This window comes from Mytilus galloprovincialis, chromosome 10, assembly GCF_965363235.1.
Source record: "Mytilus galloprovincialis chromosome 10, xbMytGall1.hap1.1, whole genome shotgun sequence".
NCBI classification, from domain to species: domain Eukaryota; kingdom Metazoa; phylum Mollusca; class Bivalvia; order Mytilida; family Mytilidae; genus Mytilus; species Mytilus galloprovincialis.
In genome coordinates, this window is record NC_134847.1 from 24,647,068 (window position 1) to 24,665,723 (window position 18,656).

Sequence of the window (18,656 nt, forward strand, 5' to 3'; positions counted from 1 at the left end):
TGAGTGCCAGACTTCAACAGAACGTGACACAACCGAATAAGAGTTAAACTATCTCAGAACGTGTACTTAGATGATCACATGACGGTGTCACATTTGGATCAAGCCCTGCTTACCTTTACCTTTAGACAGCACCTGCAATCAACCCCGGTATGTAGTGGGGTTTCGTGGTTATCACCCTATTTTAGATACTGTTCTTCGTCTACGACTTATGAGCTGAATATCTTTTTGGCTTCTTCTTGTTCATGTTTTTGTACTGAGTGTCGCAAATTACACCATTCATTTGTTCGACGATTACGGTTTTAAAAGATAATTGAAGCAATTAAAAAAACCAAGCGTTTTTAGTCAATACCAACATCGTCTTAGTTGATATATGCATATTCAATAAACTTTTTAATGATTAAAACCATTTTAATGATAAATATATTTAATCCAACTATCAATAGGTTTTATGCATGTCATACGCATTGCCAACACATATTTGTTCCTCCTGAAAACTTTGTTATGAACAAAGCGAAAATGTTTGTTCCTTATGGGAAAATATTCTGCAGCATATTTTCCATTAGGAACAAGTACTATAAAATTTCTTCCAGCGGAAAAAAATATTCCACATTTACTCTTCAATTTCAAAACTTATTTTATAAAGGAATTCCGTTTCATGACAACCTAACTATTAGACCAAACAAAATAAAAGTTAGCAGAAATATAAAGTGAATTTCTATATTTCTATGGGAAATATGAATGATATATTGAGAACGACTTCGAAGAGGCTGGACGCTTTTATTTGAAAATTTAAATCAGCAACATATGACAGAATATCATAGTTACCTTAGCCTCGAGATAATACTCAACTTACTGGAAAATAGTAAGATTACCTAACAAAGGCGGGAGCATGTCCTTTATATATCGTTGAAGAATATATACATTATTTTCGTCTTGAATATGATATATGAATGGATATACGATGTAGGACTTTTGATGTCACTTCCCGGTTAGATTGGATATATTGGCAAACATCTTTATTGTAAAATTAAGTGTACGTCTTTCGTTATATGTCCGTAAAATCGCGAACTGCCCAGTAATTTCAATCCTCTTTCCTTTGTAGTTGGTTTAAGTGGTATCTTTTATTTCTGAGGACGTAACTTAATAAAATTTATTAAACACAGTAAATTATGAATTACATGTAAAATACAAATAAAAAATAATAATAATAAAATATGAACACATTTTTCTAAGACAAAATAAGTTCTTTCTTGAGGACAAATATCTCTATGCAGCAAATGAAAGAACAATAAGTATATTGTCTATTTCAGATATTCATAACCTTTTTGTACTGTTGTATTAAAAGAATTTTTTATTTTCCTTGACATAGAGTTGTTTGGATCAAAGTCAATTGTGTCTTCAAGAGCTATATTGTTTGTTTCTGGTAACAAAATCACAAGGAACGCCGATAAGGACATGAGACCGGCAAATATTAGATAAAGCAATCCAGGAATCTTCTGACTCTGAAAAATAACGAAAATAAATGCCATAAATATTTGAGGAGGTGATAAATGCTCGTATTATTTAATAAACCAATTGCTATACTAAACTAAATATTAACCTGAAACGCATCTAAATTTATAAATAACCAGATATTCGTCGCATGTTTTATGGTAAATATTATTCTAAATAGAACTGTTTCAGGCTGTATGGCGATGTACTACTTATTGGCTTTAATTTTAAAGGAACTTCCCTCTTTTTTAGAAAATGTGTGTTTACGCTATATAATGTTGTAAAACTAAGAACGGAAATGCAGAATGTGTCAAAGAGACTACAACCCGACCAAACAGCGGAAAACAGTCGAAGGCCACCAATGGGTCTTCAAAACTGCGAGAAAAACCCTCACCCTAAGAAAGGTGTACTAATTCAGTGACATTGAACGTCATACTAAACTCCGACATATATAAATGTATTAAAATAAAAAATCATACAAGACTCACAAAAGCCCTCGAGCTCCTGACTTGGGACAGGCGCAAAAATGCGGCTGTAAGGATGTAGTTTTTTTCTTAAATGTGTAGAACTTAAGTAATGTTGCACAGAGTTAAATTGGTGCTGAGTTCAATTGGTTCAAGTTACAGAACGGTTGATAAACTACAAAGGAAAAACCCTCCTTCAAAACATTAATTCGGAATCTTTAAATGTGTTTAGCATAATTTTTAAACATATCAAGTATTATAATATTTTTGGTTTTGATCAAACAGAAAGTTGGCAGTATGTTTATTGTTATGAAACATTGAAAACTGAACGTTTCTCATTCTTAACATAAACATACTGTTAACTTTCTATAATATCACAATGCAACATAGATATAGCCTTTGATACACTGTCCATGTACAACATGTGTCAGTGGAAAACAGGATGTAAGCTACATATAAGTACTATAATTTCTTTAATATTCATTTCTATAATATAATTTATTTAAGGATGTTCGCCCCTCTGTTTCAAAATAACTATCTTTTTAAAAGACTGTGATGAAAGGATAGTCAATAAATAACTTAAATTGTAGAAAAAAAATGGCAGGTCCGTGTCCATTTTTTTTTTTTTTTTAGATAAAATTATAATCAACTGAAAATTTTGCGGAAAATGATTTCTTTAGATTTCTCATACATTTTACATTGGCACCATTTTTTTTCTCTCAAAAAGTATGAAAAAATAGATTTTCAAAACTGGATTTTGAAAGCTGGATGCAATAGAATTATGAAAAGAAAAGGAGGGATTAGCGGGCAACATTTTTATTGGCATTAAATAATAAAAAAAAAAAACACAAAAAACACAAAATAACAAAAATCAAACAGAAACAAAAAAACTACTGGATGCTGAATATCTAACAAAAAATTAAAAGCAAGAATAACAAACACCTTTACTAAGTTTTGATAATAATGCAAAATATTAAATACTACCCACAGCAAAATTCACAATTGGTGCTACCATTATCCCAAATCCAGATGTTGCATTAAGCAAACCGGAACCAATGTTTCTACAAAAGATGATATTTTGTAAAAAGGCTAGTGCACTTATATTCCCCAAAATGAGTGATGATATAGAACCAAACATTTTAGCAAGAATGTTGAAACTTCGTCAAATGTGTGTAGATCTGATAAGTCTATAATATTATGTAAAAACACAACAACAAAAAAACACAAACAATTGTATCATTTTAATTGGTTATTCTGCGAGTTGCGGTTGAAGGAGGTTGAAAATTTGAAAAATCTTTTTCTTCCCAAGTTTACTGTCACTAATTCTGTAGGTTACTATGCGTAGTTTACTATTCAGTAAACATGGTTAAAGATGGAACATCTTTAATGCTATGTTTAAGGGGGCTCCTGGGTATAAATCTTTTTTTTTCTAATATAGGATTTCGCTATATTTTTTTTTAAATGAACTTTATCAAATACTTAAAAGAAAAATGAAATAAAAAAAAAATGGGTTGACCGTTCATTTAGGTCACAATCTGCCTCCGGAAGAAGCATACATTTTTGTTAATGTCCTTTTTTTCTGTTGAAATAATAGGAGAAATAGAGGTAATATCAAAATAAAAAAATAACCTAATTACAGAAATCGCTTAAATTTTACAATTACTAAGTTTATGTACAGCTTATTTGAAAACAATAATAAAAAATATAGGTCACCAATGAGTTTAACAAGATATTTCAAATTTAATGCCCCCAAAAATGGCATTTTTGCATCAAAGGGAGATAATTTGGAGCTTTTTCAATGATATAAACATTTTAAAAGTCATCTGGGGCCAAATCGAATCGGTTTTTTTGGGTTGATTTTTGTACCATGTCATAAAGTAATAACTAATAGTTTAATAAATTAAATTTGTAATGAAAAAATAAAGGTTTAATTTTTTGCTGAAATTTTTGTACCCACGAGCCACCTTAAAGATGTAAAATATTTCGAAATTTACATCTTATCAGGAACAATTGTATATTGTTGAAGACTGTCATTTAAGTCTTTGCTTTTGATTTGTGTGACTAATTTTATCTAAAGTTCATTGGGATATAAATAGTCACCAAACTTGTATTATTCTGTTAAAATGCATCGTCTTTATAGCGCAACATGAAGTTAAAAGTTATCGCAAGCTATTATTTATATTTTTTGAGAAGGTCCTGCATGAAGTCACTTTCGTTAGAAAAAAAGAACAGGTCGGCAATCAGAGAACAACGAGGGGGGGCAAGGGGTTTAACTGTTATGCTGTTATGGGGCAATTTAATTCTTTGTTATCTGTTATTTTGAAAATATATTTGCTGTTAGCTGTTATTGTCTTATTCTTTGTTAGCTGTTATTGGGCTTTTAGTTTTTTTGTTATCTGTTATTGTGATAATGTATTTGCTGTTAACTGTTATTGAAAATTGGAATGTTAGCATTTTTTTTGACAGTCAATATTCGGTATAAATTGAAGATCATTGGCCATTGGGGTCTACCACTACTAATATGTTTGTCCCGTATTCAGAGAAGCATTCCATTAAAATATACCCATCACAGAAGTGAGGTCCAGGACAATTCAAGTATATCTTATGATTATCCTTTGCAATAAATTCCATTTTTTTTTCATGAATGTGTATTTAGAATTATCTTAATTTTTTTGTATGAGAATAATGTTCCTTGTTATCCATACGAACATATTAAATTAAAACAATTCTTAATATGACAAAAAGGAAAACATATGGCCAGGAATATCTGACAAGGATCTCAATTAAGGACTAGGTCCTAACAACCACTTAACCTTTTATATAATATGGTACATAGACTCAGCTCTGTGATTCTTTTCAAAGCAGAACCAAATGCATTGTACAATGAAAGATCCAACCATGTACTTGGGTCCGAACTGCACATAACTCATTACAAACAAAGATTTATTTCGTTTCACGCCATTGTTTCCCTACTAAACTATGTATTCTACTTACTAGTACACTTGGTACAATCAAAAACCTCAGCTGATAAAAAATTGTTCAAATAAGGCCTTTGAAAATAGTGGAATAAATTGCTTTTAGAGTGTCAAAATTCGTTCGAAGTACTTGATAAATTGCATGCTTATAATTGGTGCTTTTGATTTTTCTACCCTATATACCACTTTGCCTCATAGTTTTATTAAGAAAAATTCACACACCTCATTAAATGGTCATTTAGAAAAAGTCAGGATATTCAAACTCTTTTAGGTCACTTTTTTGATTAGCAACCAAGGGAGCTTCAGTCAATATATATAAACAATACACCAACGTTTCATGAGAACTGCTGAAAACATTTTTGTGTTAATGTCTGAAAACTGGAAAATGTTGGAAACAGACGGACAACAGTATACCATAATATGTTCCGTAAACGAGCGTATAAAAAATATTATAATATATTGAGTAGTAATTTAAACACATTCTAGATACATAAATTAATACTAAAAACTTAGTCATAAAAAATGGAATGCATTACATAGGATTATATCCGTAATAAGAAATACTGATTTGTCAAAGACCAAATTATTTTAATATTTCATTTACTGTTATCTGTTTTTGTCCATTTTAATTCCTTGTTATCTGTTATGAGCCAAATCAATTTGCTGTTTTGCTGTTATTGGGACCCCCCTTGCCCCCCCTCAACAACTGTCAGTTCTAATAGAAGTGTGGATTATCTTTCGAACAAGTCCTCCAAACGATACACGTAACATAATTCTGATTTAAGAAAGAAAGCATTCCGTCTGTTTTTCAATTTAGAATGTGGATTATTTCTGTAGAAAATAGATAAGTCAAATGTTCTTTTACTATTGCAAGAAACATCATAACTTACATTGTATGAACTCAAATAGAGGCTTTGAAAGATCATTATTCACATCAACTTACTGAAGGTATTTTCACGGTGAATTTGAAGTCCAGTTTTGATTGGTGATAAAAAAAACATGATTTTAGTTCAAAATATATCAGGCACTTGGCTAACAAAATTCGTAGTGAAGTGTTTTGACAATGTTAAGGTCTTCAGCTATAACATGGCCGGTCTGTCGAATTATAAATGAATTATAAACATGTACAGGTGTAAAGAGGTGCTTTTACTCTTTGTTTTTGTTTCTGTATATTGGTTATTACCAATTCTAATGTTTATCACATTTAGCGTTATAACAGTTATACCTTACTACAGTGGGATATATTTCAGCCGTTATAAGCATGACAGATACCCAGCCAGCAGTCACAAATGCTTTTGAGGGAAGTGCAAAAACCGTTACAAATGTTTCCTTATTTTCAATATCTGAAACATAAAGACCGTTGAATAAACTCATCATCAGATTATTATTATAGATACAAGGATGGACATATTATACATCAAACGTTTCGTCTACAAAGACTCACCAAACCTCAAATAAAAAAGTTAAAAAGGCAAATAAAGTACGAAGTTGTAGAGCATTGAATTACATTTCAGTTACTCAATATCACTTTTTACATACGCATTTTTGTTCGGGAAGAAACATAAATAATTATATCGTATTACTATGTTTTCATTTCTGTTTTGATTGTTTTGGTTGTATTTTATTATTATATGCTATATTCAAATATGCATGTACAAGTTGATATTAATATACTTGCAATTCAATTTCTACTTTACGTTCAATTTTTCATCATTTTTATTTCCTAGTTCATGGTTAGGGTTATTTTGTTGGTACGTGCACTGTAAACTGTTGTTAATCTTGTGTTTTACATTAACATACAAAGGTTTGTATTTGTAAACAACGATTCGATCGCGTAAAGCTGGTGTTACCATAACCCATACTAATGCAATCTATATCTTATGTTTGACTTTATGTGAACTCCCATTTTTCGAAGGAATCGAATGCTGGTCTTTTGTAATGTCCACAATTCAGGGTTATCATATAATCCTTTATATGTATTGTTCACCTGTTTTTCTCTTTAAGGAAACCTCAAATGATTTTACATTACCTAAGGCTTGTAATAAGCCTACGATAATCCCAGAGCATCCACCAATAATATAAAACATTGATGTCGTCCATCTTCTTCCAATGCTGAGCATATAAAAAAATAACATAATACAGCATGATAATGATTATTTCTAATGACATGATATTACTTAATTCAATGTAAATCATATTTATGAGCTGAACGTCGAGTTGGAAAGCTTCGTGGGTAAATTGCAAAGGAAAAATATTTACCAAAGCTACCATTTTCTTTCTTACTTGTTATTTATAGTATTTGTTGCTATGATTTGTCTTTGTAAATAGTAGTTTAGTGAAGAACACTGTTGAAAAAAAGTCTATCAATCAGTGGAAGGTTAAACAGAATGCAGAAAATGATGTAATAAATTATACGCCAATATTGACGGCTCATTTTGGTCCTTTTGCTCGTTACATATTTTTGTTCATATACATCCTTTGCTTTCAAATATTTGGTTTTCGGGTGTTCATATTGGAGGTAAAACAGAATAGCGCTTCGGCCGAATATTTTTTTTCTTTTGCATTTCTATAGCTGTATAGTGGACTGTTCGCGCAGTATGTTTGACGACCGAATACAATGGGTTGTATTCGGAAATTGATTGGTTGTCACTGAATGCATATCTTTTCGAACCATTCTGGATGAATATTCGATGATTTCTTACCAGTTAGCAAAATACCATCCCGTCACTTGAAATAAACCTATGGCGTTCAGAAGAATCAAATTTAGGTAAATATTCCCTCCAAGCTGTTGAACTCCAAAAAAGATACCGTATGTTCCGTATCCACCGCTAAACCTACGAGAAATATTTTAGCTAATGTGACAAATAATAAAACAATTTGACTTGTGATAAATAAACGGCATCTATTTTACTGTCCTAGATGTGTGTTTCGACAAGGAATGTCACTTTAGAAAACTGATAAAAATGAGATGAACAGTAAAAATTGAATTAAATCTTTTTACAAACCATAATCTAGAAATCGATTAGTAAATAGATGATAATAGCAAACAATTTCTTTTCTACAAACTTAGGAATAAAAGAAATTTTCAAGATTTTTTTTAACGATTTGTGTGAAATAAGACATGAATAGCTGCATTTTCTTTTCTTTTTGTATATTGCATGACATTGTCTATAAATTTATAAACTAATGGTATATTTTATTTTCGAATTCAAGCTCTTTCCCTTTTTCTGTTGGTTTGTTAGTTTGGGGAGGAGAATTTTCTACAAAATAATTATTTTTCAGCATAATAATGACGGCAGATATTTTTTTTTTAAATATTCTACAGTTGATGATATTTCTGAGATGCAAACAAAGGATAGATGACGGCGGAAGTTTTAACACGATTTCAGATAATATCAAATATACATAGACAATTTCTTTCTGTAAACTTAAATGAACTTTTAATATTCAAGTCAATCATACTAATAAACGTATGTATACTTACCACGCAACCATCAGCAAAAGTGTTATCTTTAGAAGTCTAGGATTATCTAATAAGTCTAGAACACTGTATTTCTTCTCTTCAGACACCAAATCTTTTATTTGTATCACTTCTTCATGAAATTTGTCATACTCTGGTGGCTTTTTATTATTCATGCTTGCTATTGTTTTAATCACATCGTATGCTCTCCTTATTTTCCAATGTGTCACCAACCATCTAAAGCTTTCAGGTACAAACCTTAAAAATATAATTCATGTATGAGTAAGACAGAGAAAAAAATATGAAAGATGGCTCAAATGATAGGCTATAGATATTTACATTGCAAAACAATAATTATTCTTAAACAGTAAAACAAGTTAGATAAAAAATTAATCTTTACACCACAATATATGTGATTGTTTTGAACGAAACTCGTGATTAATGAATTCTATCTTATATAGTTCATAGTGCTTGGTAATTTTCTTTCCATTTTGTCAGTGTTTGTTTAACCAAATTGTATTGCATTGAAGACCTGTTAAAATATGATTATTTAAAATACACCTCTACTTTTTTATGACCACAAAATGGTTGTAAAAGCTTTTTTTTCTTTAACTTTGAGCTTCAGTTCTTGCATGTGCTAACTATGAAAGACGAATTAAAATTTTGTATTTCAATTAAAACACGTGTTCAATTTGTAGTCAAATAAATATGACAATTTTAAAGTAAAACAGATTGGTCAGAATTATTATCTAACTCGGCCAGACAACAGAAGACCTAATGTAAATTTTGCCATATATATATATATATATATATTTTTTTTCTTAAAATTGACAGACGAGCGTAATGATAAATAAATTATACTATATGATTTTAAAATTGAGAGGACTCAGATGTAGTTAATTAATATACAACGTCAATATATGAGCAATCATCATGAAAAGTCTTAAAGATAAATTTTGTGTTGCTTTCACAATATCTGTACCATCTTTTATAAATGTATAATTCATTAACAATTCCAGTAAATTTTGTTTACTACCTAAATTAGATTGAAAAGATGTAAACTGAAAACTGAAGTTGGGAATGATTGAACTTTTTGTGACGCCACAGGAAGATTTTGCATAAAATCACATGTGTTTCTAAATCTATGACAATTTCAGCTTAAATTAATCTTCAGTTCGGACGGGACGAACTTGGCATTTGCATTCTTTTTTCAATTCCATATTTGTAGATGCAATTCATTTCACATTTGAAGACTACACATTTTAATAGATTCAACGAAAAAATTGCACTAAATAACATCTATATGTATTTCGATGTTTTTATAGTAATGAAAGGTGTACTTTGTTAGAATTATGACTATTCATGATAATCGTAAATTCTTATGAGATGATTCCTTCATAAATTGATTAAGATAAATAATTGGACGAGACTTATGTATGCCAGTGCATAACAATTTTCTAAGTATATCGAATAAACTTGTCATGAAATGAGCAGACTTTACTAATAAAAGTCATAATTGAAATAGTGTAAATTAAGGAAATTGTTCATTTGAAGACAATGAAACATATTATAGCAAAAATTATATATAAAACGTGTACAAAAATTATCGCAAACCAAAATATTTATATTTTTTGTCAAATAATGAGTTTTTTTTCGACGTGAAGACTTACCGAATATATACATATTTTGTAATAATTCCAGTTAGACATAACCTCATGCAATAAAACATGGAATACATCTGGAAATTCTCAATTTTGCACTGCATTGGAGAAAAAAGAAATTTTTTCCTATGCAGGGGTTGATACTGATATCAAAATATGATTTTCGTGAACATTTCAGATTGAGACAGATTTTGTCAACGTTATTATTAAAATATGGCAAATCAGATCAAATAACAGCTGATAAATAAAGGACAACACGAATCAATTTAAATTGTAATTTAGCTAGAAACTAACTGCATAGACGAGAGGTGAAAGATACCAAAGGGACATTCAAACGCAACAGCAGAAAACAAGCTGACAATGTCATGGTTAAAAACGAAACAAGATCAGAGGACAAAAAACAGTATACAATACACAATATTGAAATATAAATCTTTTCAAAGACCATGTGATAAAAAATTATGCAAGAGGAACCCTTAACATATTTTCAACGTCAATTACTTATTATGTACATTTTGAAGAACAATTATATTTTTTCATTGCTACAATTTTCTCCTTCCATAAGTACTTTCTATTGAATGCATACGGTTAACTCACCAAACAATTCCTAGAAAGTATGGAAATACCGAAAGTGCACTGCCTATCTGGATGTATCGCCAATCATGCAGCCACCAACAAAGACATGCATAAAGCATTCCAAACAGTTCTCTACAAGGTAAAAATCTGAGCATAGATCTTGATTGTCGTGGTGTGAACTCAATAACAAATGTAAAATTTAAAGATGTAGTAAATCCACTCCCTAAACCAATAAAAAATCTGAATACTGCAAACATTTCCCACGTGGATGAGAAAGCAGCCGCAACGTTCAATGATATAATTGTGAACAATGCACAAACGTATGTACTTTTACGCCCAAAAGCGTCTGCAACATGACCAGAAACAAATCCACCAGTGATTAAACCTCCCATTTGTAACGTTGTTATGGTGGATGGAACCCAACTTTTATCGCAGACCAAGTCCCACTGAAATAGATGAAAAGCACCCTGACATGATTTATAACATATATTTCTGAATAATATTTGAAATAATGAAGCAACTATATCAACAAAAAAAATCGTTAAAAATGTCATGTTTATAATCAGCTTGAATAATTAATCAAGATTCTGAGAGCATTTCTTCTAGGAAGGAACCTTTACTTATTAGAACATGATGAGTTCATATTTTGTCCTGAATAGATGTTATTTCTGACTTACTTAATTCTTTTGAATATGATTTCAACCCTGTATTTGTATTTGAAATGCAGTGTTAACGTTCTTAAAGATAAAACTGCTAAATACCTTTATCTTTGAATTAAATATTAATAATCGGGCTGAAATTTTTGATTAACAGTAACTTTGAATTAAAAAGGATAATTTTTTCATACCTAGTTTAAGTAACATACCTCTGAGACAACAGTGGACATACCGGGATCATAAAGCCGGCTTTTACACATTATTGAAATAGAATTGTCTTTGAATTCACATATTTTCAAGTCTGAAATATTATTTGCTTTAGTAAAATTCAGGCCTTCTAATGAAGTCATGTCACATCGCCAATTTGGAACAGCCGCACCATATGCCATCATTAAATTACTCCAATTATCTGATATGTTGCTTCCAAATAAAAGAACTATAATTATCCATTGAAAGCGTCCAAGTCCTCCAATATTATCTATAGTCTCTTCTAAATATTCATTAAGGTCTGTCATTTGTGTCCTGATCTACAACAAAGAAGAGTCATATACTCAGTTAATGTATATAAGGTTTGACCAGCAATTCAATCTTTAAGAAAAATTATAAGTTGAAGAGATTTTTTTAATTGATAATGGGACAACTTTTCACAAAATATCAAATACTTTCCATCAATCTGGATGGTTGAACGAAGTCCCCCGCCAGATTGCAAATGCAGTAGAAATGTACGTCACATATTAACCAAAGTACAAATATCTTATAGTCAAAGGTATCGTCCAGGGAACTATCATCTCTATGATATTATGTACTTTAAAAATTTTAACGGGCTCTGATGAACAATTGAAAAGGCGATCATGGCGTCAATAATTCATATGATTTTTTCCGAAAGTCCCGAAAAACAAACGGCACCCAATTTCAAACGAACTCATCCGAGGTTTGTAGAAGTGGAAGCCTGCATCCGAATCTGAAGAGGATCAGAAAAAATAGTAACACAAAAGTGATGACGAAGAGACGGACGGACCTCAGATTGCCACACAGAATGACTCACCGATGATTCATAAACAATATATCCCAGAAAATTTGTTTCTTTGTCAATATTAACGTTTTACGAATTTACAACATAATGATGATAATCTTAATTCGTTTTTTTTGTTTGATATGCTAACTAAGTACACATCTGACTGATGAACAACACAAAAAATTACTTTGAAATCACCTCCGATTTTTGTTGGTTTCATGCTCAGTCTTTAGTTTTCTATGTTGTGTTTTGTTTTCTATTGTTTGGCTTTTGATCGTTTTATTTTTGTTTTTTTTTGCCATTGCCTTGTTAGTTTGTTTTCGATTTATGAGTGGATATCACTCTGGTATCTTTCGCCTTTCTTTTACACATTTAAATTTTAATTTAAACTTAATTTTATCTGACACCCCCATATACATGATATAGACTTTTAAGAAAAATCTTTTGACTTGTTTATATGGTTTAGATAAAAGATAAATTTGAGAAGTTTTTTTTATAGCTTTTATATGCATTCCATGTAAGTGTTTAAGGATAATAAATCATCATGTTCATTGATTAATATTTAAGCAAGTGTAAAAGTTACAGGATTAAGAAAATATTCTGTCTGAAATTAATATGATTGTCCAGGTTAAATGCAAAAATCTTTAAAAAAATCTCTGAAAAAGCTCATTATCTGTTTCATCACCTCAACATAAAGATTTCAGTTTCAGGGCTACTTCTTAAAATGTTCACATTACCTAATTTTTTCATCTTACAAACGTGTTCGTGCATTTTCCATTGTTATTCAAAGCAAAATTATCTAAGATACCTTGGATGATCTCAATTTCATTAAGAATCTCTTTTGTTTACTTATTGTACCTCGAACTTATTAACCCCATGTAGGTCTCTAAGTTGAGGTTCAATTTACTAAAAGCTAATCGGGCATGACTAATCAGTCACGCCCTCTTAGAATCAGGGGGTCAAAATAGAATCGGGGAAAAACAGTCAGCGAAAAACCATAAATTACAATTTCAGAGAATCAATGTGCTTTTGGTTAATTCAACATTTCCGGTCAATAATCAAACAGTATTTGAGTGGAAATACAAACCTGTTAGAAACCGGGAAATGTGGTCTGCTAGAGGAATTTGTTTACAAAATAAGTCCATATTGTTACGGCCAGAAATCGCCTTTAAATTGTAGCCAACAAAAGACACAAATCAGTAAGAAAATTTAACAATATTTATTATACAAAAGTTTACAAGAAGTATTACACAAATATTACTGTCAACTTAACTGTCAAAATATGAGTCCAATCTTTTATCTTTCGGAATCCAATCTGAATATTACGGTCACAATCCAGTATGATGTTGTTTGTAGAATTAAAGTGTCAATCCAAATGCGGTGAATACTAATGTCTATCGATGTCTAAGTATAAGTCCAAGAGTAAGTCCTAGAGTGAGTTTAACTTTAGTGTCTGTATATATATATATTTGTCATGGAAGATTCTAGAACAGTCTATAATGGAACATCCTAGAAAGTTACAACAGAAGTTTCTAGTAAAATGTAGAAGTTTATATAATGCATCTTTTATTAGGATCATTCTGGAAAGTTCCAATCATTCTGTATTTGTTCCAGAGATTTCTAAACTGCACAATTCTAAAATTATTCTGTAAACAACTATCAGGCCACACAATACAAATCAGGCCAACATAAATAAATACAATAATTACAATATCATAACAATATTTCATTTACTTATAGTGACCGTTACTGATTGTGGGGGGGGAGGGGCTAATAGCTTTACTTACGATTTTGATCATGGTTCAACTTTATTCTATTAAGGCATACGTTTAACCTCTAGCCAACGCTCTAGCTGATTAAAGTGTCGCTCTAAAATTGTTATCATTTGCTTAAGATTGATCCACTTTGCATCTCGTCGTGAATATGTATGACATATTTGCCACTGGACATTAAGGGAGTAATTAATTAATCAGCTTCATTTAGTGATGTATAATTTTAATCTTCAGTTGATAATTATCTCGGGCAGTTTTCCAATAGTTATATATTTGATTTTTATTCATATTTGATTTTTAAGAGTAAATTTTAGCATTTATTTCGTCATTTTTTCTTTGCATTTACTTTTTTTAACATTGAATAACGAAGTCCCCATCAGGGGTTACATTGTATCCTATTAGCCAAAGTAGAAGGAGGGGAGTAGAATAGAAGTAAATCTTCATTGAGTGGCAATAACACCTATATATTGAATCGTACAACGATGGCAGTCTCGTATAGGTGACAACATTTGCTGTTTATGGTTTTTTTTATATCTGGTATAATAGTTATAGCATCTGGTATAATAATATAGCATGTGGAGCAGGATCTGCTTACCCTTCCGGAGCACCTGAGATCACCCCTAGTTTTTTGGTGGGGTTCGCGTTGTTTATTCTTTAGTTTTCTATGTTGTGTCGTGTGTGCTGTTGTTTGTTTGTCTTTTTTATTTTTAGCCATGGCGTTGTCAGTTTGTTTTAGATTTATGAGTTTGACTGTCCCTTTGGTATCTTTCGTCCCTCTTTTGTTATAAAAGCAAAAATAGAAAAAAAAACTGTTTTTATAAAAGGATTCATCTTATTTTGGCCGTTTCATTTATATTTTAGATATTGTCTTACTGATCTGTTTTGTTATTTAATTTTTTTTTAATCTACGATTGTCCTAGCAAAAGTCGCAAAAAAATGTGTTAAAATCAGCCCTGCGAATTCATTTGAAAATTTAGCTGACCTTGATTGTTGTTTACAGATTTCAATCATTTAACTTGTGCGTAGGTCGTATTTCCCCCTCAAAGAATTTTTCAAATGGTTCTTTAAGGTATAGATAGCGTGAAACTCTCACTTACGCCAGGCATCGGATATACGACATTTCTTTTTCGACCGGACGAAGCTGAGTATTTATACATCCGAACAGCCAAACGGACGCACCCCTTTAGCAAGGGTAAACTATCTGACGAGAGAGGACCAGAGATGTCAATATTTCTTTAGCCAAGTCAATCTTTTGGTTTTGAATAAAAGGAGATAAAGGTTTACATTAATCCACCAGCAACCCAACGACACAGACAAATCCAAATATTAAGAGTCAGTATAGTCTTTCGTTAAGGAAATATGCGTATACAGAATAATAAGCTCAAACCGTCCCAAACCGTCCCATGACTAAAAGATACGGAGTTAATTTAATAATATTTACCGCCAAATATATCCCAACAGGCACATTGATTTGATATTAATTACCGTTAAAGATGTCCCAACAGGCACAAGTGTTTGGTTGAAAAATATGACCTGCCCTTTTTTAATTTTGATCGGTGGAAATTAAAGAAGGTGTAATATGAACCAGTATGAGAAAAACACTTCACTGTATAGTATAATGGTAAAATAAATGATGATAATGAATGACGTCCAGCGGCAAACTAAATGAATATTCAGGACGATAACATGTAAATATAATATGAGTATTAACCCTGATTTGTACTAGACCGACACGCTGAGCCTGTTTTTTAACGCTTAAGTTCAAGAAATATCAGTTCGCAGGAAGAAAAGTCACCCTACTCGGAAACATTTCTGACTCCGAGCCGACAATTCTGTGCCCTTACTCTGAAATGCCGCTAGTAATAAATAGTTTCACAGAATTTTCACAGTTACTAAAGCGAGCTAAAAGTATCTAACCTAAAGCAGATGCGTTCAATGATATTGGAAACTACACGTAAATATTGATGGCCGACTTCAGAATAGATTCATGGATCAACAAATTATAAACTCTTGCACCAATTATTTAAAGGGTGCGGATGTAGCCGGATGTTGCCAGCTGTTGCAAGGCCAAGTTTCACGTCCAACCTCACCGTCGACCTCCTATTGCAAGACCTATTGTATTTTAAATTTATATGTTATCGTCATGGAAATGCATGAAATATTTGCCGCTGGACGTAAAGCAAACAACAATCAATCAACTTCATAAATTATTCCATATACATAGTACACGAAGACCAGATCTTTTATAATGCTATGATGGAAAATTTTCTTTTAAATCACTCAATAATAATGCAATTTATTTTTTATGGTTTTGCAATTCACTACGTATACATAACTGATCACTTATAAAAAAAATATTTTTTTACTATGGTTCTTATCTTCTGTTTTATTACGATTTATGATATATTGTATTTTCAGGCAATTTTAAAACTAAGAAAGGAAAAAAGTTTTTTCTAGGTGTTTGTTTATGCTACATTTAGACGTGAAAAGGGAATGACCAACGACTAAAATAAAAGTTGTTTTCATATAGTTTATGCTACATTTAGACGTGAAAAAGGAATGACGAACGACTAAAATAAAAGTGTTTGTTTTCATATAATATTTAAGAATGAGGATCAACCTTGAAAAATTATATTTTCTATACGTTTAATGTTGATCGAGCCACTCATATCTACATAACTTGATGCTAAAGATGTTACATTTAGGCTGTGTATTACGATTTTATTCATTGGAGTTTACATGCATAGTTTTTATTTTAAAAAAGCACGACAAAACACGATTTATTATTTAATTGGACTGAACAGACAACACTAAATATTTTGTATTCGTATGTAACGTAGTGTAGGAAAATTACAGAATCAAAACTAAAATGAATATTTACCTGAATATTGTGAAGGACCTTATGCATATAGGTCTGTTCGATTAGAAGTTGTGAAACAAGCTGTTTAAATAGCTTATTGTTGGACGAGTTTACTTACTGTTTTCACTTGGTCTGGTCTTTACGAATCTATTTCATGATAACTGACTGATAAAAACATCTAACATATATATAACAAGAAGTTTTAGTGCAGAACATTCATTGGTCAGTTGTAAATGAGGTCTGTACAGGGATTTAATTTCCTCATTTATAAAATAGAAAATCGTTATATTGAAAAGTTTGAATTCAAAAATATAAATTTACCCCCTTAATTTTATAAAACTATCCTATGGAGTTATTGTATTGCTAAAAAAAATATAATAGATAAATAATTAAATGATGCACTGCCATTTAATCGGTCCGTTTTCAATGCAATTAGTTAACTGTTATTGTCTATATCAGTCTGAATAATGTTTAACTGTCATTTGAGTTGAATATAATAAGACTCCAACAATTCAGGGGAATAAGGCTTCTGCAAGTGTTTTTTTTTTGTGTGTTTTTCTTATGTTTTTGACGGTTTGTAAGTCAGTAAAAGTTCAATGATTAAGTTAATATTGACATTAAAAGACCTCCTCACAAAAAGGGCTATTCAAATCGCCTCGCCCTTTGGGCTCGGGGATCTCAACATCCCTTTCAGTTCGAAGGTCTTTTAATGTCAATATTTATAACTTATCATTCAGCTTTTACTATTACTTATTTTGAACGGTTGTTTAAAATCTCATGTTATAGTCGAAAAATGCGGTTAATGCACAATCGTTTAAAGCTACACTTGTAGCAAATATTATAATATAAAGGAACTTACATTACATGTATAAGTATATATGTTACAGTGAATTTGTATAATCAGGGATTATGTAGAATAACTGATTTTTCAGGGAATATGTAGAATCACTGAAATCATTAGTAATTATATATAATCCCTGAAAATGACCAGTGATTTTACATAATCACTGAACATTTTAATAATTATTCTACATATTCCCTAATATGATTTCAGGGGATATGAATAATGTAAGGATGCTTTGTTTGTTAAAAATAAATAATATAGACAAATTTTCATTTTTTTTTTCTTTCATATTCCTTGCCAGATGAAATAATTTTGCTTTTAAACACAGAGGAAGACTTCAAAATAAATAATAATAAACATTCCCTTTATAGCGATAACTTTACATGTATTGTTTGTTGCTTATTAAACAAAGCCAGCGTCAAATGGATATTCGTGTTCTATTTGTAAATCCACAGAACTTAATTGTTATTTGTGGCAAAGAAGATGAATGGAACATCTGTTTTGTGGTTTAGGTTGTTTTTGGTTTTGGTATTTTTTTGTCAAATGAACCTGAGAGAACTCAAATGTCATGATGTTAAAACAGGCAGAACTGAAGGATTGATAAATAGAACAAAATTTTAGAGGAAGCTGGCATTTGGCGTAATATTCTCATAGCAATTCTGCAGGGAAAAAAGAAAAGGGAAACCCAAAAAACATAATCATTGGCAATTGTTCACAAAAAATCTGAAAAAGAATATTGCCTGGCCACTAAACGCGGCATTTTGCTCCATCAGTTTCGAGGTTGCTCATTCCCCTCTTTTTTCGGGATACCTGAGATGGTTTTACAGACATTTATTTTTCTTATGTGTGTCGAAACTTTTGATTCGATATGTGAAGGAAAAG

The 18,656-nt window shown here is 30.9% G+C and overlaps 1 protein-coding gene across 1 annotated transcript; it reads right to left on the reverse strand.

The window, feature by feature from the left end:
• Window positions 1-734: 734 nt before the first annotated feature.
• Window positions 735-16,996, reverse strand: LOC143049049 (solute carrier family 22 member 6-A-like). The gene is made up of 9 exons (XM_076222846.1): window positions 16,952-16,996; window positions 11,493-11,810; window positions 10,649-11,073; window positions 8,415-8,648; window positions 7,633-7,764; window positions 6,960-7,042; window positions 6,156-6,273; window positions 2,944-3,016; window positions 735-1,502 (listed from the first exon to the last, which is right to left on the reverse strand). Exons 1-9 carry the CDS (start codon window positions 16,976-16,978, stop codon window positions 1,302-1,304), a joined length of 1,611 nt encoding a protein of 536 aa, XP_076078961.1. The 5' UTR covers window positions 16,979-16,996; the 3' UTR covers window positions 735-1,301.
• Window positions 16,997-18,656: the final 1,660 nt, after the last annotated feature.